The sequence below is a fragment of the Pseudorca crassidens genome, chromosome 19, assembly GCF_039906515.1.
Source record: "Pseudorca crassidens isolate mPseCra1 chromosome 19, mPseCra1.hap1, whole genome shotgun sequence".
Lineage (NCBI taxonomy): Eukaryota > Metazoa > Chordata > Mammalia > Artiodactyla > Delphinidae > Pseudorca > Pseudorca crassidens.
Genome location: NC_090314.1, coordinates 37,542,934 through 37,567,532, shown reverse-complemented (window position 1 = coordinate 37,567,532; position 24,599 = coordinate 37,542,934). Strand labels below are relative to the sequence as shown.

Below are 24,599 nucleotides of genomic sequence, written 5' to 3'. Positions count from 1 at the left end.
AACAGCGGCCTGGCCACCCCGCCCCCTGCGCGTGCATTGAGGGCACGACCCCGCCCCCTCCGGCCCCGCCCAGTCTGCGCCGGGAGGAAACCGCTCTTCGCGGGACAGGGCCGGAGGGTGCTGGGAGCTCGCGGTCCTGCTTTCCTGGTGAGCTCCTACCCTCCGGGGAGGAAAACGAAGTTTCGCGGGGGCTTGCACGAGGCCCGAGAACGCACGTACTCCTGCCTCCTGCTCGGTCTGCCTTTCCTGTTCCTGACCCCTAAGGCCAGGAAGAGAAATTAAGGGCACTTACGGTGACTCTAACGCCTTCCTAAACCAGCCGGTGGCTGATGGGAAGGATTCAGCTCAGAAAGGGCTGAGTGTCTCAGCCATAAACGCTGGGTGACCTTGGGAGGGGCTTTCAACCCTACCTGACCCCTTGGCCTTACTAACCAAGGAGAACTGATGGTTAAAAATGCAAAGACCCCCAAGTACACGGGTATTGGGGGGGTTGTGTCCCTAATGGCCTACAGTCTACAACTTTCCTAAGCCTTCCCACTCCCATTGGAGCAAATGTATCACTGTGTATGTAAGGGATTGAAGCAATAGCTAACATTTATTGAGCGCTCACTGTGTGACAGGCACTTTTATAAGCACTTTAAATATATTAGTATGCCCAAGAGCCATATGAGACAGTACCTATTAACACTTTCATTCTATAGACTATACTGAGACAAATGTGAAGCCTGGCTTGGATGGCAAGCAGTCCAGTATTAGGCCAGGGGATGTGCTCCTAAACTGCCTTCACTCCACTCTCCTTTGTCTCTTCTTAGGTTGTTGGTTCTGTCCAAAGTAGAACTCACTTTTCTGACCACTAAGGATATTCCATCAAAGCATGAAAACTGCTTCACTTCTGCATTCTTTATATAGCCATCCTTCCAAAGAGAAAACATCTCTGCATAACTACTGGAATCCTGCTACTGCAAGCAATGGAATAATCAGTGAACGTGGCTGGTTTATTCATTCAACAAGCACTCCTGTGTTTGGCCCCAGAGGCAAAGATTAAAACAAAATAAAACCAGCCCTTGCTTAATTTAGGGATCTCAAGAGAACCTGACTGCGACAGGGTGGTGGAGAGGGGTTTGGGCTCAGAGCCAAGGGCTGTGGGAGACCCTTAGTCATTTTTTATGGATTCCAGGATGAAAGCAAACAAGAGTCAGAAAGAAATGACTCACTTTATCTGCCCCAATCCCTATACAACACTTTGATTTGAAAAGACAACTCAGGGGTGGATCAAAAAAATGCCACCAACTACAAAAGTTAAATCTCACTAAGCTTCTGCTGTTGCCCATTTGAAATCTGATTAGTAGTCTGATTAAGTGGTAGAAAGCCTATAAAATTCACTCCATCCCCACCGCACAGAGGTATTGGCCGTCCCACTATTTGTCTGCTGCCCACCAAGTATCAACCTGTAGACACAAAACTCTAAGCACATGAGTTTACTGAATTATTGACTCAACCTTTTAAATGGCAGCCAAATGCTACTCCTAGGGGAATCTCTCCTCCTTTAGTACTCACAGACAGCTTGTGAAAGCAGTAAACTGTAATGCCACAGTGACCTTATTGTTGGAAACCAGATAAGGAACAGGCACTTATACAGACTGCAGTGTGGTTAGCCCTCAGTGCTCTCAGTTCTCTACATGCTGAGTAATTACTTATCAGCAAAGCTTTGGTTGAAATTCTGCCAAGTTTTGTTCTCATTCTTCTAGTTCAATATGAACCTCTGAATTTAAGGTGCTTTGTGTTATGTATCAGGGAACTTTATTAATAACAGTAATTAAAAGTCTCATGAGGAAGTAAGATGCTAGCCAGTATTTAAAGGTATCGCAGCAAACTTATTCTTTCAAAGCAGAAGCCTGGAAACTGCTTTTCTCGGCTGTCAACTCTGATGAAGGGAAGAATTTGTCTTCAGCAATCTGTCTCTCTCTCCTCATTCGCTCCTCATCCTCTCTAACATCAACACTGGCCAAGTACCAAGACCACAGGTGGCAAATTAAAATACTGCCACACATTAAGCAGAAACATGTACACCAAATTTTACTATGCGTATTAATAAATATTCTTTATTTTAAATTTTGCACATTGCGCTTTAACATTACATCCAAACATTTCGCAAGTGGATGTCTACTTTGTAAAACCATATATTCAGCTCATTGTCATTTCTGTACAGAAGTATAAGTACAACATTACTTTTTGCCACTAAGTTGCTTTTTAGTAAGTCTCACAGGAAGAGAAACATTTAATGAAAAGGGATGGCTTAAATCATACGGCAGGCCTGCGCAGCCACACAACTAAAGACACAAGCCTGAAGAAAGAACAAACTAAGGAGGTTACCTCCACCGTCTCCCAAAACAAGAAAGAATCACATTGATTTAAGATAAAATTTTGCCATAAGTCACTAAGAGTTTTTTTTGAAAGAGAAGGCGCAGTAGTCATCTTGAGTGTTTCATTGAAAGACAGAGCTATTTTATTTATTTAATTTGCTCCAGCTGTTGTCAACCAACCGCTACAAATGGGGCTCTTGTGATCATTTAAGCGGCAGTATTTATTAAATTTCTCCTTCAGATGCTGTCGGTATTGTTCTCTATTGCTGTAGAAAGACTGGTTATTAGCCATAAATGACTGTATTTCATCTTGTGAGATAAAGATTTCCTCATCTGAAGTACATTCAGACTCATCCTGCAAATTAAAGCAGTAGTTAAGACTATGACTTAAATTAAGAATGCAAAATGCTATGGTGATGGAGGACAGAGAAAAATTAAAGCAGTCTAACCTTTAGTTTAATTGGAATGTTTACAGGATAAGCATAATGTCATTCTGTCTTAGAAAGTACTAAGTAAGAATAAAAGGCAACTCAACTTGGTTTAAAACTCTGGATCTGTAATTTGTCCTAGAAGCCTACAAGCAGACTCCCAACACACTTCAGCCTTCAAAAGTGATTAGGGATGGTTACAAATAGCTACCAAACTTTAAATAACCTGACTTATCTCTGGCTGGTTCTATGTTGAAACTTTTATCTCTACACATTAAGTAAAATATAACCTTTTTTAAACTTATGAAATACACAGCATCACCATTAAACTTTACAACCATATAAAAAAGAAAAAACCTAATATTCTAAAGGATTTGGTTCCCTTGGGATCCCATAATGACTACAGAAAAGATACCACCCTTCTCCTTCTTTGCCCCTCCTCCAAGTCCCACACAAACTATGCACTGGGTCACTTGCAATCAGGTATAATTCATCTAAAGTATCAAGAATTGGAGTCAGTAATAAAAGATTTTCCAGGTTCAGTTATATGCTTTTATTCTACATGACACCTAAAGGAAGTAACCTAGAAAGTGGGCTCTAGTTCAGATTCTATATTCTTTCCTGGTCTGGAAGGGTAGCTACCATAAATTGCCACTCAGAAAGGCAGTTTGCTTATAATAACCCTCGTCAAGGAGTCAGACTCCTGGACATAATGCTAACTCTATCCCCGTCTCCCAAGTAATCTTTTCTACCTCTGAGACAAAGGAAGACGAGGAAATGTGCTCCAGAGTAGTTAAGTGGTAGAGCAGGAATGAAGTCACCAAAAAATAATGAAATACTGCCCTTAACTGCTTAAAAGCCTCCTCCCATTCCCAACGTTAAACCCTCAAATACGTTCCCTCCCACATCTACCCCGTGAACAATCAGTTATCCACAAAAAGATAATCATGGCTTACTTACAAGGAGTTCAACTAAGCTCTTGGCACCTTTTCCGGAATCAGGACCAAACGACGTTTCTGTATGTTCTGCAAACTGTGGTACATTTTTCCTATGCTCAAACCAAGGCAGTGGCTGCCCACCCTTTTCAGAGGTACAACAGCTTTCAGGATGTGTATCTTTGGTCTTGTCACGGTGAAACACTGTGTGCACGGTATTTCCTGAGGCCTCTCGATTACCTGGATCTGTAATACAGCTTCCAAGCTTTTGGATCTGAAACCACAGCAAAAGGACTTCTCAGGTAAAAAGACAGGGAATAATAGCAATTACTATTTTTTAAAGAAAAAAAATACCCTGAGAGTGTGTTAAGATTTTAGCAGGAATACTGAGTAACAGCAACAGCTGGCAGTTACCAGGCCTTTACTGCACACCAAACACTATGCTAACCCACCAATATAATTTCACTTCATCTTCACAGAACCTAATCTGACAGGGACTATTATCTACATTTCACAGATGGGAAAACAGATCAAGCAAACTGCTCAAGATTACAGAGCTAAGGGGCTTCCCTGATGGCGCAGTGGTTAAGAATCCGCCTGCCAGTGGAGGGACACGGGTTTGAGCCCTGGTCCGGGAAGATCCCACATGCCACGGGGCAACTAAGACTGTGTGCCACAACTACTGAGCCTGCGCTCTAGAGCCCGTGAACCACAGCTACTGAAGCCCACGCACGCAGACCCCGTGGTCAGCAACAAAGAGAAGCCACCACAATGAGAAGCCCGCGCAGTGCAACAAGGAGTAGCCCCCGCTCACCGCAACTAGAGAAAGCCCGCGCATAGCAACGAAGAGCCAATGCAGCCAAAAATAAATAAATAAATAAATCTATTTTTAAAAAAAGATTACAGAGCTAAAAGATTAAAAACTATTATGAAAAGAATGAATTGGATTTATGACTCACATCGACTGTTGGACAAATGACCACATCAGACATACACATGCATATAAATTCACAAGATGAGCAACCAATGGAACTGCATAGGTACTCATTCTTAAAAAAAAAAAAAAAAAACCTAGCAGCTAAGCTGCACACTTGCCACTCCAAGGAAAAGAACAAAGGTTTAAGGATTCCAGGTTATGACACTTACATGTTCATCACATTTCAACATCTTGCTTTTCTTTTTCTTCTTTTTATTTTTTCCTTTGGTGGTGTTCTCTTCAGAATTTGCCCAACATTCAACACAACTATCGCCATCATCCTCTTTATCTTCACAGTGATGAACACAGGAGTCATCACCTGCAGAAATCAATCATCTCTTATTTGGGTGTTTAAATCAGCCATGTAGCAGAAATAATTGGGAGGCTTAATCTGAACCTACCGTGTTCATCATGATTACAAATGCCTTCAGTGCAGGCAACGTCCGAACCCTCCCGAGAACCAGTTTCACTCCCTTCCATGCTAGATGAATATCCACAATCACTACCATTACAGTGTGGCGATAAGCCTGAGTATAAATCAAGTGAGAGTTACAATTAACATGCCAATAAATATATTAAGACAAAGAATGAACCAACTGGGGACCACAGAAAAATTTCAAAATTGATGGCTTACTGAAAGTAAAAAGTGCATTAAATAATGAAAATATGATTGGAGCTTTACAATTTTTGATTTTGTTATTATTTAACAAATCAAACACCATAAAGAAAAAGGAAATACTAAGTGTCTGACTAAATTTTATGATATTCTTAGGGCTGTAAAGCAGTTCCTAAGTTCTAGGTTACAGGATCTCTAAAAGCTCTTATATTTAAAAAAAAAAAAAATAAGGAGTTAATTTTTTAAAACTATTTACTTACCTTTCTTTATTTTAGGAGACCCCAAAAGATTGCCACTGCTAGGACAGGTACATGATGTATTTTCATTGGTAACAATTACTTCTACACAACTATTACCATCTTCAGTGCTGCCACAGGCTTTGCAGCTGTTTTCTATGAAATCTGTTTCCTTTAAGGATCAATATTAAGAGATAGTAAAAAGCTTTACCTCCATAATGGCTATATTTTAATTTTCTTAACCTAAGATAGGAGTTACAAGGTTAAAAATTGAAAAAAATTATTCTCATGAAAAATCACTAATTCATTTCAAGACCAAGAACCAACAAAAGTAAGTTAAAGACTTAATGGTATCAGGGAAGTCTAGGAGAGCTATTCTCAAAGTGCAGTCTGCTAACTCCAGGTCAAAACCATTTCCTAGGTCAAAACCATTTTCATCATAACACTGAGATGTGATTTGCCTTTTTCATTGTCTTGACACTTACACTGATAATATAAAAGCAATGGTGGGAAAAGTTTCTTTAGCACAAACCAAGGCAGAGGCAACCAAGTATGTACTAACAGTCACCGTATTCTTCACTTGTCAAGCACTCTCATCAGGAAATAAATAGATAAAACGATATTTCACTTATGAATGTCTTTGATGAAGCAGTAAAAATGTGAATTTTATTAAATATGAACTCATGGCGTAGAGGTCTTTTTATTACTCTGTGATAAATGGGAAGAATGCTTAAAGCACTTTTGATGCATACCAATGTATAATAGTTGTTTCAAGTAAAAGTACTTGTGCAACTGTTTATGTTGCAAGCTAAACTAGCTGCTTTTTCCTGGAACATCAATTTCACTTGAAAGAAAGAATAAGAGACAAATTATGGTTATTCAGACTTGGATATTTAAAAGACATTTTCTCAAAAATGAATGAAATCAGCCTATCTCTTCAAGGAAAAAAATGGACAGTCAATGATAAAATTCAAACTTTCAAACTACAATCAGAATTTTGAAAACTTGCATACACAAGCACAATGAGCTTGAAGCTTCCCAATACTTAAAAGACCTTTCTGATCAGATGAGTAGTGGTTTTAAGATGATTATATGATATTATATAATGAATGTCAATATCTGGAAAGATCTGCATAACTCAGTGAACCATTATCTTTCAAATGACCAATGCATGATGCTACAGAATCATGCATAAATAAAATCTATTCAAAGTGCCAAGACAGACCAATGGGTTTTAATTTAAAAGTATGAAAAGGTCACTGATAAGGTGTCAGGTTCCACATTGCAACTAATCTTTAAGAAACTACCACCTGTCAAGTTATAATGCCAAAGAAGAATATCCACAACTATCTGAAAAGGTTTACATTAAAATACTCCTCCCTTTTCCTACTATATATATCTGGGTGAAATCAGACTTTCTTCACATGCTATAACCAAGCAACATATGCTAACAGACTGAGTGAGAATTTACCCGATTCCTTTTAAGCCAAATATTAAAGAGATTTACAAAAATATAAATTAATGCCACCCTTCTCAATTTTTTCTAGTTATTTTTAAAAAAATGTTCATTTTAACATATAGTGGGCTTATTATTTTTAAAAGAATAATAAATAGCTTTAAATTTGTCCATTTTAATTTCTAATACACTAAATGCTGATAAGTATAACCCACATAAACAAAAGCTCACTGGGCTCCCCAATTTTTAACAATGCAAAGAAGGGAATTCCCTGGCGGTCCAGTGGTTGGGACTCCACACTTCCAATGCAGGGGGCAGGGGTTCGATCCCTGGTAGGGGAATTAGGATCCCGCATGCTGCGTGGCACGCCCAAAAAAACAAAAACAAAACAGAAAAATGCAAAGGCGTCCTGAGACTGAAAGTTGAGAACTGCTCTAGGTCATGCATGGAGTTAACTTTTCACATTTGGACTATGATCTAGCAGAATACTAAGGTCATGTAATAAGTTAACTAGCCAACATTGTCTCTAGAAAACAAACAAACGACATTAAAGATTTTGGTTTATACAGATTAGAGTAAGAAAAAAAGCCAATAAAGAAGCCAAAGGAGCCACATTCTGGGAAAGCACAGTAAAAGTGCTGAAATCTAGAAATAAGCTATATATTTATGAGTCAATATCAAAAAATACTACCTTCTCTTGGCTTACTTCCTTTTCATCTGCTGTTTGTAAGGGAGTAGGAATATCACATACACATTTATTTTTTCGTCTATTCTTCCGTTTTTGGCGTTTCTTTTCTTGCTTGAGTTCTCTTACTCGTTCCTCCTCTGAAAATTCTTCACAAAGTTGTTCCAATCGACTGATACCCTGTACTTTTTCCACGGTCATCTATTATAAAACAAAGCTGAGACTGAATACTGGCCCAAACTTCCCTTTATTTTCCATGGAAATTCTCACTTGTTAATTTTAAATGATATCACACACATAGAAACTGGTATTTCATGCTGCAATTTTGTCAGGTTAGTTTTCTCATTGTATGAAGAAATGGATGAATATTTACTTTGCTGTGTCTTGTCAGGCAGTCCCCACAAAGAATTTTAAATTTTAATACCTTAAATGATGACAGTCTTAAAATCTACTCAGTAAATGAATATACAACTAATTCCTACCGGAAAGGTAGACTTACACATACTCCAATTTCAAACCACAAATATTCTAGTTTCAAATTTCAGAATTTTAACACAGCAAAGTAAATATTCATCTATTTCTTCATACAATGAGAAAACTAACCTGATTAAATGATCTAGTTTCTGAAGACACAAACATTCAAAGAGAAAAGGAATAAGAAATCTGTTCAGCAAAAACTAGCACAAACCTCCTCAGACTCCCCAGAACAGTGTTTAAAGTTCATGGATGGGCTTTTGAAAAAGGGTTTATAGCTTTCGTACCATTTTCAAAAAGGACTGGTGACCAGTTAAAGAGTTACAACCATGCCCTAGAATATAACAAAATATTCACTAGCCAAAACTTTATGTTCTACAGAGTATAACTGAAAATAATGTTACCAAATGACAAACATGAAACCCAATACCAGCATTATAAAGAGCCTTCAGTGTGCTTCTAAAAAGTAGCTCTCATGGCATTCAGACACCATTTACTCCATATGATCGGAAAGAAGCAGGCAAACTGGGACTCATTAAATGTTTCTAATTTTGATGCTTATTTTTGGGTTGCTTTTAACTTGTCAACAGTTATGTTTCATAGCAGCTTCTCATTAAATAATCATCAATTTCAGTTTTCTACTTTCAGAATGTCTAAAAATCAAGGCTGGCAGAGGAACAGGATTAAAAAACAAAGAAAAAAAATCCATAAACAACTTCTAAATTTCAGTTCCCCAGCAAACTCCTCTCCTAACCCCCCAAAAGCCATGACCAGTAGATCACAGCTAAGGCAAGGTAAGAGTGGTGATTAAGATTCAGTCCACTAACTTAACTAAGCAATCTGGACACTGAAGCAGTCCACTGTTCTTACCTCAAAACTCTTGCGTAAAGCATCAACACCAAGATAGAAAAGCATCTGCCACGTCTGCTCTTCTGCCCGTAGTTTTTGCCAGATTCGATGCAGTCTTTCATAAAGATGAATTCCCAAGCAGGTCAGAACTTCTTCTTGAGCTATATCTATTGTCTTAGCATGCCTTTCTCTTCTCCTATAAAGGAGAATAAATCACACATATTTCCTAATACCCTTAAGCTGAAACAGTAAAAGATGGATAACACCTGTGCAAGTTCAGGTTTTAAACACAGTCTGCATGCCTAGTAACAAACTAATAACAAGACAGTTATACATTCAAACTCAATGTATATATAAATACACGAGCACACATGTATAAAACCAATGAGAAATACACATGCAGGTAGAACTCAGCCTTAATATTGCTAAACATAAGGTAATTCAGGAACTGGCCCTAAAGAGATGTTTTCCGGAGCACAGAGAAGTCATCATATGTTAAGTGTCCAGCTCAAGTAGGCATGACAGTTCACCTTCCAATTACCGCAAATGCCTGTTTGGTTTCTGTTCTTTTTTTTTGAGGAGAAAGACAATACCACCAAAGTGATTCAATCATGGGCAAAAGCCCTCTAGGCCAGTCTTCAGTAGAAGTGTTCATGAACTTCAGTGATAAAAGGATTGTTTGTATTCTGAATGCCTAGCAGAAAGTAGGCACTCAAATGAGAGTTGATACACAAAACACAAGGGGAGGTGGGTTCAATTTATTGTGAATAACTTTTTTGATTTTCTTTTTACAACAAAGCCAGAGATAAAATTTTAGCTTCCTATATAATTTAGTAATAATATACACAGTTCATGAATTACATTCAATGAAGTATTTCTTAACCCCCTGCTGCAAAGATCTCACTTCCTATGCAAAAACCATCATTATAAACAAAATTTAAACATGGAAACGCATGGATGGAGGGGGAAAAAATCCCTTCTAATCATTTTCAAGTGAAAATGATAAGCTATAATAATGAAAGCCAAAAAAAGCCTGCCTACTTCAAGCAACAAGGAGAAGACAACTGATCGACATTTTCTCCCTGTTTTTACTCAGTCAACTAAATGCATATTTCAAAGAAAGCAAAATCTTTACAGGCACACTTTAATTTATACATGTATCATATGTACTGAGGCAGAAGGATAAAATGAAGCAAAGCGCTAGATAGCCCATTCTAGCAAATTACATACTCATACCCTCCTGCGAACTCTGGCTCAGCACGACCCAAAAGATGTGCAATGAAGTCTGTCTCACAGCAAACATGTATGTGTCGCTCATGTGGACAGCACCGCAAGCCTTCATAAAGTGCAGCACAGTAGCCCTTCTCTTTGCTGCAATCAAGTTCACCAATAAGGATATTGTATGCTCGGAGGACTTTATTTTTGCAATCAGTGCAAAACCTGTTGAAAAGAAAAACCTCAAAATTAAGAACTGGCTGTGTAATTATTTCATGAGGTATATAACAGTGTACTAGACAAGGACACTCCCCTCCCATATAGAGCATTAAAAAAAGCCTCCATACACACATGGAAAACATACACATATAAGGTAAATACACATTTAGGAATTACATGGGTATAGCTAGATCTCCATTTGCAAATGCTTTTTAAACTAGAGAAACACATGGGCCTAAAAGAATGAGGCAGATAAATACCTGTTAGTGCATAAAATACATGGCCAGAAAATATTAGTTGCCAAGGACTAGCGTATCTTCACTTCAAGAGCTATTTGTGCAGGTCAGAAAATAAAACAACAGAGGCTACCAACCAGTGACTCTAGGATCCCTCTCCTTTCAGCCCCTGAAGATAGTTGGTATCTTCAGCCAGTACACCTTGATTCAAATTTTTACATTTTAATACATCACCAGCTAAGTATGTGGGGTGGGAAGGGCAAGAAGAATGGGAAAGTGGTACATGTAATTTTTACTTTACAGGTAATTTCCAAAATGTCAAATTCTTTCCTCCAAAAGAAAATGCATGTTTCTCAACACTCAGTCATAATATAGACAACATATATGTAGAAATGTGGTTTAAACTTGACTGTACAAAATGTGGTAAAAGTACAGAAGAGCATGTGAATGTAGAAGGATGTAGAAAAGTTTTCTTTTAGAAACCATTTTTTTTTAAATACAACTTTATAAACAATTGAAAATAACTCACAAATAATAGAATTATGACTACGACCGAGCAATTTACAGAGAAGTAACTTAAGGTGGTGGGCAATATATTCCACTATAAAGAGCATCAATAGTAATCAAAGAAATGCAAATAAAATCAACAGTAACGTATCATATACATATAATTCAATCAGAAAGAAAAAAGAATAAAGCCTGGTTTCTTTATTTTTGAATTCCTGAAATAAGGAAGAATTCGGTCTGGCGAAAAAGGCAGGCTCACAATATTCATAACTCTGAGAAGATCAGCTGTGGTGGAATGAGGAAATTTTGCTCTCTTTGATTTAGATTCATCTACCCACATGAGCTTATCTATTCCCATAGCTTCAGTCAACATGTCTGACTCTCGACTCTACAGCTCTGCTCAAGTCTCTGTCCTTGCCTGAGGACCAGACCCATATAGAAAAAATGGGCAGCAACACAGATGTCCAAAAGGCAACACATTAAATTTGTTGTCCAAACCCAAGGGCAACACGGTTCCCTTCTTATGTTCCCTTCCATCTGTGTTAAGAAATCACCATTCAATATGGGGATATATGTATACATATAGCTGATTAACTTTGTTATAAAGCAGAAACTAACACACCATTGTAAAGCAATTTCACACAGTCACCCAGGATGAAACCTCAGTTAATTCCAACTCCTCCTTAGGTCCTGCTTTTAGGGGTGGAGCCAATTGGTATCAATTCTTTCTAAAATTCCCTTGAAGGTCAATTCTTTTCAATTGCCTAGACAGTTTTTAAAAATGCTTAACAGGTTTCCCTGCTTCCACTCTTACTAGCTCTAATGCATCTCTCATACCAAAATAATTTTTTTAAACAAATCTCACTGCCTCAATCTCAGCTTAAAAAACTCCCCACTGTTTATGAATAAAGTTCAAACCCATTAAGGCCTTCAATGACTTCTCTTACCCAATCTACTATTTCCAGCCTTATTTTCCAAGATTCACCTCTCCCTTCATGGTCCCTCTACTCTACCCCGCCCCCCTATACACACCAGATATATAATGGACTTTTTTTTTTTTTAATTGAAGTACAGTTGACTTACAATGTTGTGTTAGCTTCTGGTGTACAGCAAAGTGATTCAGATATATAAATATATATATTCTTTTCCATTATGGTTTATTACAGAATATTGAATATTGTTCCCTGTGCTAGACAGTAAGACCTTGTTTATCTATTTTATATATAGTAGTTTGTATCTGCTAATCCCAAACTCCTAATTTATCCCTCCTCTATTCCCTTCACCCTTCGGTAACCATAAATTTGTCTACGTCTGTGAGCCTGTTTCTGTTTTCTACGTCTGTGAGCCTGTTTCTGTTCTGTAAATGTTTCACTGTATCATATTTTAGATTCCACATACAAGTGATATCATATGGTATTTGTCTTTCTGATTTACTTCACTTAGTATGATAATCTCTAGGTCCATCCATGTTGCTGCAAATGGCATTATTTCATTCTTTTCTATGACTGAGTAGTAGTCCACTGTGTGCGTGCATGCGTGTGTGGGTGTGTGTGCATGCATGCACACAGGAAAGTTGAATTCTAGTTATGGGAATTGCAGAAGGCTTCTTTAAGGATGGACGTGAAATGAAATGAATATATGTTAAAACAGAAGCTCTAAGCCCATTTTGTGAACAGAGGCAATAATGTTGACAAGTAAAGTTAAATCATTATGTTTCACTAATGCTTAAAAAATAGACACAGAAATATACAAAAATTAACCCAAAATGGGTTAAAGACCTAAACATTAAGACCTGAAACTATAAAAGCCCTAGAAGAAAACATAATAATGGAATAGATGATGATTTCTTGGATATGGCATCAAAAGCACAGGGAACAAAAGAAAAAATAGACAAATGAGACTATATCAAACTTAAAAACTTCTGTGTAGCAAAGGAAACAATGAATAGAGTGAAGGACAACCTATGGAATGGAGAAAATATTTACAAACCATATACTGGATAAGGGGTTAACATCCAGAATAAATAAAGAACTCTTACAACTCAATAACAAAACAAACAAAAAAAGAACCTGATTAAAAAATGGACAAAGGACATGAATAGACATTTCTCCAAAGAAGATATACAAATAACTAATAAGCATATGACAAAATGCTCAATATCACTAATCATCAGGGAAATGCAAATCAAAATCACACAATATCACCTCAAACCCACTGTATGGCCACTATCAAAAAATTAGAAAATAGCAAGTGTTGGCAAGGATCTGGAGAAACTGGAACCCTTGCACACTGTTGATGGGATTGTAAAATGGTGCTGCCAGCATGGCAAATATTATATTGGGTTGGCCAAAAAGTTCGTTTGGGTTTTTCCGTGACATTGTACAGAAAAACCAGAATGAACCTTTTGGCCAATCCAATAGTATAGCATTTCTTCAAAAAATTAAACACAGAGCTATCATATAATCGAGCAATCCTAGTTCTGGGAATACATACAAAAGAATTAAAAACAGGATTTCGAAGAGCTTTTTGCACACACTCATGTTCGCTGCAGCATTGTTCACAATAGCCAAGATGTGGGAACAACCTAAATGTCCACTGACAGGTGAATGTGGTGTATACATACAATGGAACATTATTCATCCTCAAAAAGAAGAAAATTCTGTCATCTGTTACAACGAGGATGAACCTTATGGACATTATGCTAAGTGAAATAAGTCAGACACAAAAAGACAAATACTGCGTGATTCCACTCACATGAGTTATATAAAGTAACTAAACTGAAAGTAACAAAAAAACAGAATGGTGGCTTGCAGTGGGTGAGGGGAGGGGTAAATGAGGAGTTATTGTTCAATGGATGTGGTATAGCTTCAGTCATGCTACATGAAAAAATTCTAGAGATCCACTGTACAACAATGAGCAAATAGTTAACAATACTGTACTGAACACTTAAAAACTGTTAAGAGGGCAAGTATAAGTTATGTTTTTTTATCACAATTAAAAAAAATCTTCCCCTTGGTGGGAGAAATGGTCACGGACACAGAAATAAAAATACTTCCGCGTTTTCAAGCTATAATGTAAGTTTAGATTTTTGAGTAAATAAATGGTTAAATGTCATACAGTACCAATAATGAAACTTGAAATATTTTCCCCATATCTTACTGCTTTAAATCCTCAGTCTAATATGTTTGTACGTAATCATAAGTAACATAAGTAAACAGCAATTCAAAAATTTATATGTAAGCCACAAGAATGAAAGTGATTTTTCCTGTTTTCAAAAGTAACCTTGCACACAAATTTAAAAAACATTTTCTTGGGCTTCCCTAGTGGCGCAGTGGTTGAGAGTCTGCCTGCCAATGCAGGGGACACGGGTTCGTGCCCCGGTCTGGGAAGATCCCACATGCCGCGGAGCGTCTAGGCCCGAGAGCCATGGCCGCTGAGCCTGCGCGTCCGGAGCCTGTGCTCCGCAGCGGGAGAGGCCACAACAGTGAGAGGCCCGCGTACCACAAAAAAAAAAACAAAAAACATTTTCTTAATTCAGAGGTTTCAGTTTCCTAACACCTCATTTCTAATAATGTACTATCATAAAATTTAACTGGCTAAATAGTGTTATAAAATCTTTATTATAAAGTGCTCAGAAAAGTCCCCTAAATAAAGTAGAAGTGCCAAGAAGGTCCATTATTCAGACGTTTAGAAATCATTTTCAACTGACTGTACCTCAAAAACTCAACCTGTACCTAAAACAACTAGATACACAAGATTAACAAGGACTTGCAAATCTGGCATGCAAAGGTTCACTGATGCGCTTACTGTGTGCCAGATACTGTCCTAAGTAAGTCTTATTATGTATCATCAATCCTCACGACAAATTTAATCTTATAATAAATCCTATTAAGACCATTTCTATCATTATTTTTGTCTTAAAAAAGAAAAACACTGAGGCACAGAAAAGGAACTTGTACAAAGTTATAATCAGTAGAACCCAGATTCAATGCAATCTCCCTTAATTGCTCTCTTAATTGTACTTCTCCCCTCATCCTTAACATATTTATAAAATGGACTCCACCTTTCTTATAAATTACTGCCCCTTAAACACAGGAAATATCTAAAACCAATATAGGAAATTCCAAAACATTAGCTATAGTAACTAGTAATTTATCACCCGAAAAAGCTATCTTTTGGGGACCAATTCATATTGAATACAAGGATCAATTCATATTGAAAGAGAAAGGCATCTATAACAGACCTATACATTTATGTTTTACGGTTAAAAATCCCCCTCCCAAACTCCAAATAATTGACATATTCTCTACTCTCTTGGGTATAATCAACTAAGGCAAAAAACAAGAACGTTTGTAATTCTAAAAAAAAAAAACACTTAATAAACTTAGTATGCAGGTAAAGTCATTAGCTCATTGCCATAAAAACATCAGTGTTGATAATGCCAGTTTTTATTATTTACATGTTTTCTAGAAGTATCCCCAAAGTAATTGTGTATATCTCTCCCAAAGTCAAAGAACACACAACTACAAACCCAACATGTGACAAATTTATATGAAAACAGTACAACTCCCCCCCAAGAACGCCATCTCTAGATGGCTCCCTTACCAGTTTCCTTTCCTACTGCACTCTCCCTCCCTATGAATTTCCAAATGTTAATGACACTTAGAAAATTCCTTTGTAAAGTAGTATTCTAAAAAGAAAAATCTGAAGTTACTTTTATAGTACAGGAAGCACATGAATTCCAACTCTATTTTTAGGTCTTCACGATTAAAGAAAATTAATTCAAAATACTACTAAGTAAAAGCTGCTATTTTAACTTTAATTTTGAAAAATGACATCATGAAATGCTTCTATCATAAAAACAAGGAGTACTAGAATTTCCACAGTGATTAAGTACACTTTACTTGATTTACAGTTATTGTGCGTTTCTTGAAAGGCTGGCCTGGAACCAACAGGTAGAAATTACAAAAAATGGAAATGCTGGCCTAACACAAGTCAGCCAACACTGAGAGTCATCCTATAAAGGAACTGCCTACCCTAACATTAAACTCCGCCTCATGTCAGGTATTAACGGGAAGGCTGGAGTACTATTATATGAAGAAGGTCAGTGACAGGTCAGTCTGGAAGACTGACAGCTAAGGCGCCTTCCAACTACACCATGATGATCTTTGGACTTACCTGTGTTTTCGCAGATACGTTTCTAGTGTTTCCAAAAGACAACTAGAGTCAATTAAAACTACTTCATCCCTGCATTCTTGGGACATTAGTTCCCATACGTCCATCCAACAACCTCTGCAGAAAGAATCAAATCTTAGTGAGAAGAAGGAATATACAAGGGTAAAACATTTAAAAAAGGTGAGTAAAGGATTGCTTGATTTTACCTGGCTGTTCCCTGGAAAGGTCCATAATGGAAAATGATCCTACACTTGCTGTCCTTCCTGTGGTCTTCACTACTTCTCTTATATGTACTTAACTTCTCTGAACTGAAACTGCTACTGCTCCCTTCACTGTAGTACAGTACAGTACAAAGCTTAGTGACACTGAGATAATCTGAAGGAATAATTTCTATAGTCTAAATTAAAATCATGAACTCTTTAATACATTAAGATATTAGTACGATAAGTTTGCAAATTTGTATATAATTACATATTTAACCATATTAAAATGTTACTTAGACAGGTGCTCATATCTTTATACAAAAACTTCTGCTCAACTATTAAGTTTACCTGATATAATTTAACAACATTTACACTTATCAAGATAGTAACTGGTTAAAATACTAAGCATTTTATGAGCAAATCTACTTGGAATGTTTTAAACTCAAAAGGGCTGAAAAAAAATAAAATATTTTCACCTATAAACATGGATCAATCTTCCACAAATTGAAAATACTAAAAAGTGTTGATCTACTTAATGTGATTTTATAGCTAGCCCATGGCAACAAAATTCTTATCTACCTTCACATTTACAAGTAACTGGGAAAGTCACAGATTAATCTAATTATAGTAAATAAATTTTTATTTTTACTAAAATAAAGATAGCATACTAAGATGAACACTTTACACAGCCTAAATTAGTAGTAAGTACTATACAAATAATTTTTTGAAAACTTCCTAAAAACTTCCCAGACTCTCCCTCCCCCACAGGTTGCAATGTGGCACTGGTCATGCATTTTGCTTGGCTGCAGATGTGCATTCCAAGAGAAATATGTTTCTATATTCCATTCAATGATAGTCTTCTTGATTTTTCATGATTCTGAACAACTGGCTCCTGCCTGTTCTTCTGCAGGGTCTCACTACAGTCCTAGAAATTCATTACCTGGGATGCTTGAGATGGAAGAACTTCTGAATCTTTACTTAACCTACTCTATATACCTAAATAAGTATTTCTCAACCCCCTGCCCACCCTATAAGGTCATACGTACAATTCAGCTCCCCACTCCCATCTCACAAGGGCTCAGGCCAAGGATCAATGTTCCTTATTTTTGAAACAAAAACCTCAATTCTTGCTCTGCCCTGCATCTTATATCCTTCTATTCTCATCTCCCAAATTTGCAATTTTCTATGCCTGAGTGATCCACAATCTAAAACTGAGTAACTCTCAAACTCAAGTTCTCATTATTGAGGAAAAGGTTCATGAAATCAGAGCTGGGGAATGATTATTATACCATCAGAATGTGAAAGCATTATTCTAAAAAAAGCTTGAAAAAAATTTCTACAGCTCAAATCAAGATTTTATCCATAATCTCTCCAGACCAAATGTCTTTATATCACTCCTTCCTTTCAAGATCAAGCTCTCTAAAAAAGGAAGTCTTTTCACTTCCTTGTTCTACTCCCACACCTTCCACTCACAGTTTAACCCATTACAACCTTGCACTGCATGCACTTTTCTACCCATGCTGATCTAGATTGTTTCCATTCAACCACAGATCTGCTCATCAAGATCACCAATTATCTCAGTGTTGCTATATCCAACAGACACTTTTGGGTAACTGATAACTCAGCAACCTTCAACACAGCTTACCAACCACCACCCGCCCCCCGCTGCCCCACACTCTTTTCCCTTGGCTTCCTCCTACCTCTCTGGCGATTCTTTCTCGAGTTTCTTTAGGCTTATTCTTTCTACCATTAAACTGAATTCCTCAGCATTCTTTTCTACTACTCTACTCTTCCTCTAGGTGATCTTATACAGTTGAACAACATGAGACTGAATTGCGCAGGTCCACTTATGCACGGATTTTTTTCAGTAGTAAATACCACAGTACTACACAATTTGCAGTTCGTGGAATCTGAGGATACGAAGGAACCATGTATACAAAGGGCCAACTAGAAGTTACACAAATTTTCCATTGCGTGGAGGGTCGGTGCTCCTAACCCCTGCACTGTTCCAGTCAACTGTAGGAACTTCCCTGGTAGTCCAGTGGTTAAGAATCTGCTTTCCAATGCAGGGGATGCAGGTTCGATCCCTGGTCGGAGAACTAAGATTCCCACATGCTGCAAGGCAACTAAGCCCACACACCACAACTACTGAGCCCAGGCGCTCTGAAGCCTGCGTGCTGCAACGAAGATCCCACATGCCCCAACGAAGATCCCACGCGCCGCAACCAAGACCTGACGCAGCCAAATAAATAAATTAATTTTTTTAAAAAAAGAGTCAACTGTATATCATTCACCAGCTACAGGCCTACAACTCTGGCCTAGACCTTTCTTTCAGACCTCGCACTTACTCCCAGACAGACAATAACTTGGGTTTACTTGCATGAATGTGAGAATACTCTCAAGAAAACTGAACTAGATTGTTACTACTGATTAGGCTAAAAGGTAATTAACTGTATTACACTTTCCCCTGAAGAAAATCTAGAGAGAGAAAGGAGGGAACAACACAGGGAAAATATAAAAAGAAAAGTCATAGTAGCAAAGAATGGCAGTGACCATCCAAAGTGGAGGAGAAGTCTTGGCTAAGCAGACTAAACTCTCTGGCCTGCTATCTACATGGCTTGTGGGAATAACTGAAGCTACCTTAGGAGGTGTTGCTTAACTAACTCCACTCACACTGACTGCATAACTCAGCAAACAACCTTGCAAAACATTTGTCTTCCCATGTGGTGGGGCTAGAGCTGAAGCAGGATGTGAAGTCTGTGGAGGACTGTTTTTTGTTTTTAAGCTGAAATATAGGAAAACATAGCTGTATGTCAATTTAATAAAAGTAGATAACTGATGAAGCAAAGTCAGAGAGAAAAAGAGAAGAGGTGGAATCTGGAGCAAGAGTGGAAGAACTGGTCTTTGAAGGAAGGTGGCAATGAGCACAGATGTTTAAGATGTTGGGGTAGCTGTTGCTTTTCAGCTCAATGAAGAATATTCATAACAAAAACACAGAAGGCAGCCTTTGTATTATATCATACTACTCTGTGGCTTTAGTCAACAGGTTATTCAGAAAAGGTTACTGTCTAATGAGAAAATTAGAATGGATTCTGCATTCAGAAAGTCAGGAATTCTTTAAAGACATTGGTAAATCAGGTATATGAAATAATTATCCTTAGATAAGCACTTTAGGTTGTGTAGAGCTTTACTGGGTTCAGAGCTCTCACACTTAGAAATCATATAAAGTGTGGTTCTTGTTTAGATCTTGATTCTAACAAATCAGTGTAAGAAGACACTTTTAGAGAGAGTTGGGGAAATCTGAATATGAACTGGGTATTAGATTATTATAGTTAAAAGTTTTGTTAGGTGTTACAATGGCACTGTCATGAAAGAAAATATCACTGCATTCAGAGATGAATGTGGAAATATGTAGTAGTAAAATAACATGATGCCTGGAACTTGCTTTAAAATACTTCAGCAGGGCTTGCCTGGTGGCACAGTGGTTGAGAGTCCGCCTGCTGATGCAGGGGACACGGGTTCGTGCCCTGGTCTGGGAAGATCCCACATGCCACGGAGCGGCTGGGCCCGTGAGCCACGGCCACTGAGCCTGTGTGTCCGGAGCCTGTGCTCTGCAATGGGAGAGGCCACGGCAGTGAGAGGCCCCCGTACCGAGGAAAAAAAAAAAAAAAAAAACTTCAGCAAAGGAAAAGGTGAACAAATGAAATAAATGTGGCAAATCTTGATAACTACTGAGTCTAGGTGAAGGTATTTGGGGGTAAGAGGGTCCTTGTATAGTCTCTCTACTTTTCTATGTGTTTGACAGTTTTCATAATAAAAGTTTAAAAACTTTTTTGTTCCTGAGTATAGAAAAAAAAAAGGATTATTAACTATTAACACACCACCACCTGGTCATCTAGGTCTTTTTACCAGAGCAGAAAATGTCAATTTAACAATGGTGTCAACACTACTAATGAGATATCCAAAATAAACTAATTTTTAAAATTAATTCAGAAGTATAGTTTTACATCATCTCATTCTCTCCCCAAACAAAAGTTACTTCTTAGAAACCCCCTTCAAATTCCACTGCTTCTCCTTACCACCCCCAACCCCAAGCAATTTTGAAGGGGCAACTGTGACACTGTGCTGCTTCTGGGGGCAGAAGCAGCCTTGGACACTGTAGCTCCTAACCAAGAAGAAAACTGCAAGTTAGTTACATAAATTCACATTGCTATAACTGATTCAAGATTTTTTTTTAAATCCTTGATAAATTATTAGGGAGACCTAGAGACAAGGAAGACAAGAAAAATAATTTATACATTATGACTATTACATAGATTAAAAAAACGATACCACGACTTTGAAAAATTTAATATTGGCTACATAAATTTCCACAAAGATCTCAACCTCCTTTCTCTGAAACATATTTAATACAAGGAAAAAAAAAACTTAAAAAAAAAAAATCAAACCTATGTAGTCCCAATGCAAAAAGGCCTACAGAACCAGGAGACATTTATTTTGACCAATTAAATGGTTTTTATGTTACAGTGTAAACAATTAATGAAATAAAACTAGCAGGGCTTCTTTTCTTTTCACCAAATGTGATCAACATTTATAATCTTAACACCGACAAAGCATCCTGATAATCATTTCTACTTACCCCAAAGGTTTTGGTTTGTGCGTATCTAAGGAGTGCAACTGACATCTCTTGTTCTTTTTACTTTTTGGAATAGCATCTATCATGTCATTTAGTTTGGACCTAATTAAAAATAAAACATTAAAGGTTTGATTAATATTAACTTTTCTTTAGAATTTTCAAAATCTCTATGCCTTTTAGTGAGAAGTATATGTAAAGTATTAGACATATCACTTACTTTGAAAATTTCTCATCAAACTCTAACCCAAGAGTCAGTACATTTATATTCCCTTTCCATTCATAGCCTATCGAAACATTGAAGACCTGCCCTATTCAACATACTCTTGCCCCTAGACTACATGTCTCTCATTCATCCCTGCATCTGCATTGTATCTAGCAGTGTGCCTGGCACTCAAATATTTTATGACTGATTGCTACCTGACTCTCAGCCATACTCCCTTGTCCAAACATTAGATATCTAAACATACACTATCCTTGGGAATTCCCTGGCGGTCCAGTGGTTAGGACTCCGTGCTCTCACTGCTAACAGCCCGGGTTCAATCCCTGGTCGGGGAACTATTATAAAATCCCACAAGCCACGTAGTACGGCCAAAAAAAAAAAAAAAGGAAACAATAAAAGATACACTATATACACTAAAAGATACACTATAAACAATAAAAGATACAGTATATACACTATCCCTGATGAGGAGCCTTCAACAGAAATTTTATGCAAATATAGAGATACATAAGGCTAACTATCCAAACCCTGCATCCAATCAGCAAAGCTTGTCAACTCTAACTTTTAAATATATTCAGAATCAAATCATGTCTCATCACCTCCACCGTTACCACCCTTGTCCAACTCGCCTCTCTAGCTTAATCAACTGCAACAACTGGCCTCCCAAATGGTCTTTTTGCTTCTACAGTTTGCCTTTACACACTATGTTTCACTTAGCAGCTGGAGTCATCTTTTCAAAACAAAAATCACATTATGTTATTTCTCGATTCAAAAACCCTCCAAGGCTTCTTTTCTGAGGGAGAGTAAAAATCCAAAGTCTCTACCACCACCTCAAAGTAGGTTTGGTCTTCAGACCTCTTCTCTTTTCCTATTTACACTTACCCTTTGGTGATCACATCTCATCTCATGGGTTTAAATATACATATAAATACTATATATATGTTGATGACACAAATTTATATCTCTAGGCCAGAACTCTCTGAACTCTACCTGGACGTCCAACTGCTATCTCAAATTAACACATCCAAAAGTGAGTTCTGCAAAAGTGCTCCTCTCTCCTCCAGGCCTACCCACTTCAGGAAATGGAAACCATCTGTCCTGCTCTTTAGACCCCAAATCTGGGAATCATCCTTGATGCCCTCCTCCATATCCAATCTACCCAGAAATCCTGTTGGCTCATTCCTCAAAATATATCCAGGATCCAACCATTCCTCATTATCTCCGTGGCCACTATACTGGTCACTATTATTTCTTGCATGGACTATATTAAACAAGCCTGTTTCTCCACCCTTCCATGACCCTTCTACTTATTCTCAACACAGAGGTGACAGTAAGCAAAACTTCAAGGGAGACCATGTATTCCTCTGCTCAAAACCTTCCCAAATCTTCCCATCTCAGAGTTAAAAATACAAAAGACCTCAAGATGGCACTCCATAATTAGGCCTTTTAGTACTCCTGTGACCTCATCTTTTATTACCATTCCCTTCATTCATCTGGCTCCAGCCACAATGGCTCCCTTGCTGTTCTTCAAACATTCCAGGAAAACTCCCACCTCTGAACCTTTACACTTGCTGCTCCTTCTTTGCCTTCCCCCAGATATCTACATGCTTCACTCACTTCATTCAAGTCTATATTCAATGTCATTTTATCAGAGAGGCCTTCCCTGACCACTCTCCATATGAATTCTACCCACTCATTGTCTATCTCCCTTACTGGTTTGTCCTTGTAACTTAACATCCTTGACAAATTATGTATTTGTTTACTGCCTGCCTCTCCCCACATGAGAAAAGAAACTTTACAGTCACTGGCACATAGGAGTTACTCAATAAAAGTGTTGAATCTGGACTCAAGCTTTGCCCCAACCAAATTTAGAAAAAAAGCTGCCACTGTCACCAAGTTTAAAAATTTAACAAACTCATTGTTTCTTAATTGATTATACTCACCCATGTACATAAAATAATGTATAAAGTTTCTTTGCATCAGTCATGCAGCTTCGAGTTACAGATAGGACTCCCTTGGGCCCCACAGTCAGGGGTTCAAGGGCAGGATTTCCAGACTCTACAAGCTGGGAAAAGAGGCGCTCCACACTTCGACGACAACCAACACATGGGACAAGCTGAGAAAGTGCGCTCAAGACTTCACGCGATGTCACCACCATGGCAATACTTAGATCTTGCTGCTTAAGCATACTATGTCGCTGAGAGAAGAGGGAAAGAAAAATAGAGTTTGTAAGAAAGACATGAAATGACTCTTTCACCACTCTTTCTGGTTCCTATCCTTGTGCAGTGAGTACAGCCTGGGCAGGGCTTGCCATCTCTATCTGCAACTGAGTCAGTAAGGCAAGGCAGTCGGCCTTGTCCATGCTGTACTGAGTTTGCTCCACAAATCCCCGTTCTAGAATTTAGGGTATAAAAAACTCCACTTAGGATGACAGGGCTATGCAGTATGTGACCCAGCATAGGAAAAAGAAGCCCTGCATGTGGAAATTTAGTGCCTGTCAAATGTGCATTAAGCTTAGTACTCTCACTTAAAATAAAAAATTTCAGAAAGGAAAGAAAGAAAAGAATAAAGACACAAAGCAGCTTTACCATGTCTTTTTCTCAACCTTTAGCAACACACTACATTTAGCTACACAAGTCAAGTCAGGATAGTGATCATGTAGAGCAGCAATTCTCAACCTGGAGGTATGGGCAGGTATGTCATGGATTAGTGGGAGAGAACAAGGCCTATCTTACCTATGTAGGAGCCTGCAGTGAGTAACTAAAATGCTGGTGCATATGAATGTTATCTGTTGGTTATGACAAGGAAGAGAAATGACTGAGAACCATAGCTGTAGAGAAATGGGCAAAACTCATAAATAACTTCTACTTAGATGGAGTTATAGTTATACTACAAGTAATACCTCCAGTTTACAAAAAAAAAAACAGATGAGAAAGTAAGATAACTCCCAAAAAGGATATTCTCACATTTACTATTAACCTTTAATTCAAAGTTTTCTCCAAAAGTTGAAATAGAATTTTGAAATAAAGTAACCATTTATCTTCCTTTACCTTGATCATATATAGTGTATTTACAAAGTATCACACTGTTTAATAATGAAATAAGACTGGGAGTTTTGGGTTAGTAGATGCAAACTATTACATTTAGAATGGATAAACAAGGTCCTACTG

General features: G+C 37.8%; 1 protein-coding gene and 1 long non-coding RNA gene across 8 annotated transcripts in view; one reads left to right on the top strand and one right to left on the bottom strand.

The window, feature by feature from the left end:
• The first annotated feature begins 88 nt into the window (after window positions 1-88).
• LOC137211763 (uncharacterized) lies at window positions 89-4,603 on the top strand. Its single transcript, XR_010937204.1, has 2 exons — window positions 89-147; window positions 4,244-4,603. It is a non-coding gene; the product is annotated as an uncharacterized lncRNA (long non-coding RNA).
• GGNBP2 (gametogenetin binding protein 2) overlaps window positions 2,075-24,599 on the bottom strand; it is a 31,301-nt gene continuing 8,776 nt past the window's right edge. For 3 of the 7 annotated variants that reach the window (XM_067714360.1, XM_067714356.1, XM_067714357.1), the window contains 12 exons: window positions 23,373-23,626; window positions 21,213-21,311; window positions 16,577-16,702; window positions 16,374-16,487; window positions 10,249-10,458; window positions 9,040-9,214; window positions 7,702-7,896; window positions 5,579-5,726; window positions 5,104-5,229; window positions 4,873-5,021; window positions 3,752-4,000; window positions 2,075-2,718 (listed from right to left, as the gene is read on the bottom strand). In XM_067714360.1, the coding sequence (XP_067570461.1) occupies window positions 2,515-2,718; window positions 3,752-4,000; window positions 4,873-5,021; window positions 5,104-5,229; window positions 5,579-5,726; window positions 7,702-7,896; window positions 9,040-9,214; window positions 10,249-10,458; window positions 16,374-16,487; window positions 16,577-16,702; window positions 21,213-21,311; window positions 23,373-23,626 (2,049 nt within the window). In that variant the 3' untranslated portion in view covers window positions 2,075-2,514. The remainder of the gene's footprint in view (window positions 2,719-3,751; window positions 4,001-4,872; window positions 5,022-5,103; window positions 5,230-5,578; window positions 5,727-7,701; window positions 7,897-9,039; window positions 9,215-10,248; window positions 10,459-16,373; window positions 16,488-16,576; window positions 16,703-21,212; window positions 21,312-23,372; window positions 23,627-24,599) is intronic. The other 4 variants (XM_067714359.1, XM_067714358.1, XM_067714361.1 and 1 more) reach the window with 4 other exon arrangements.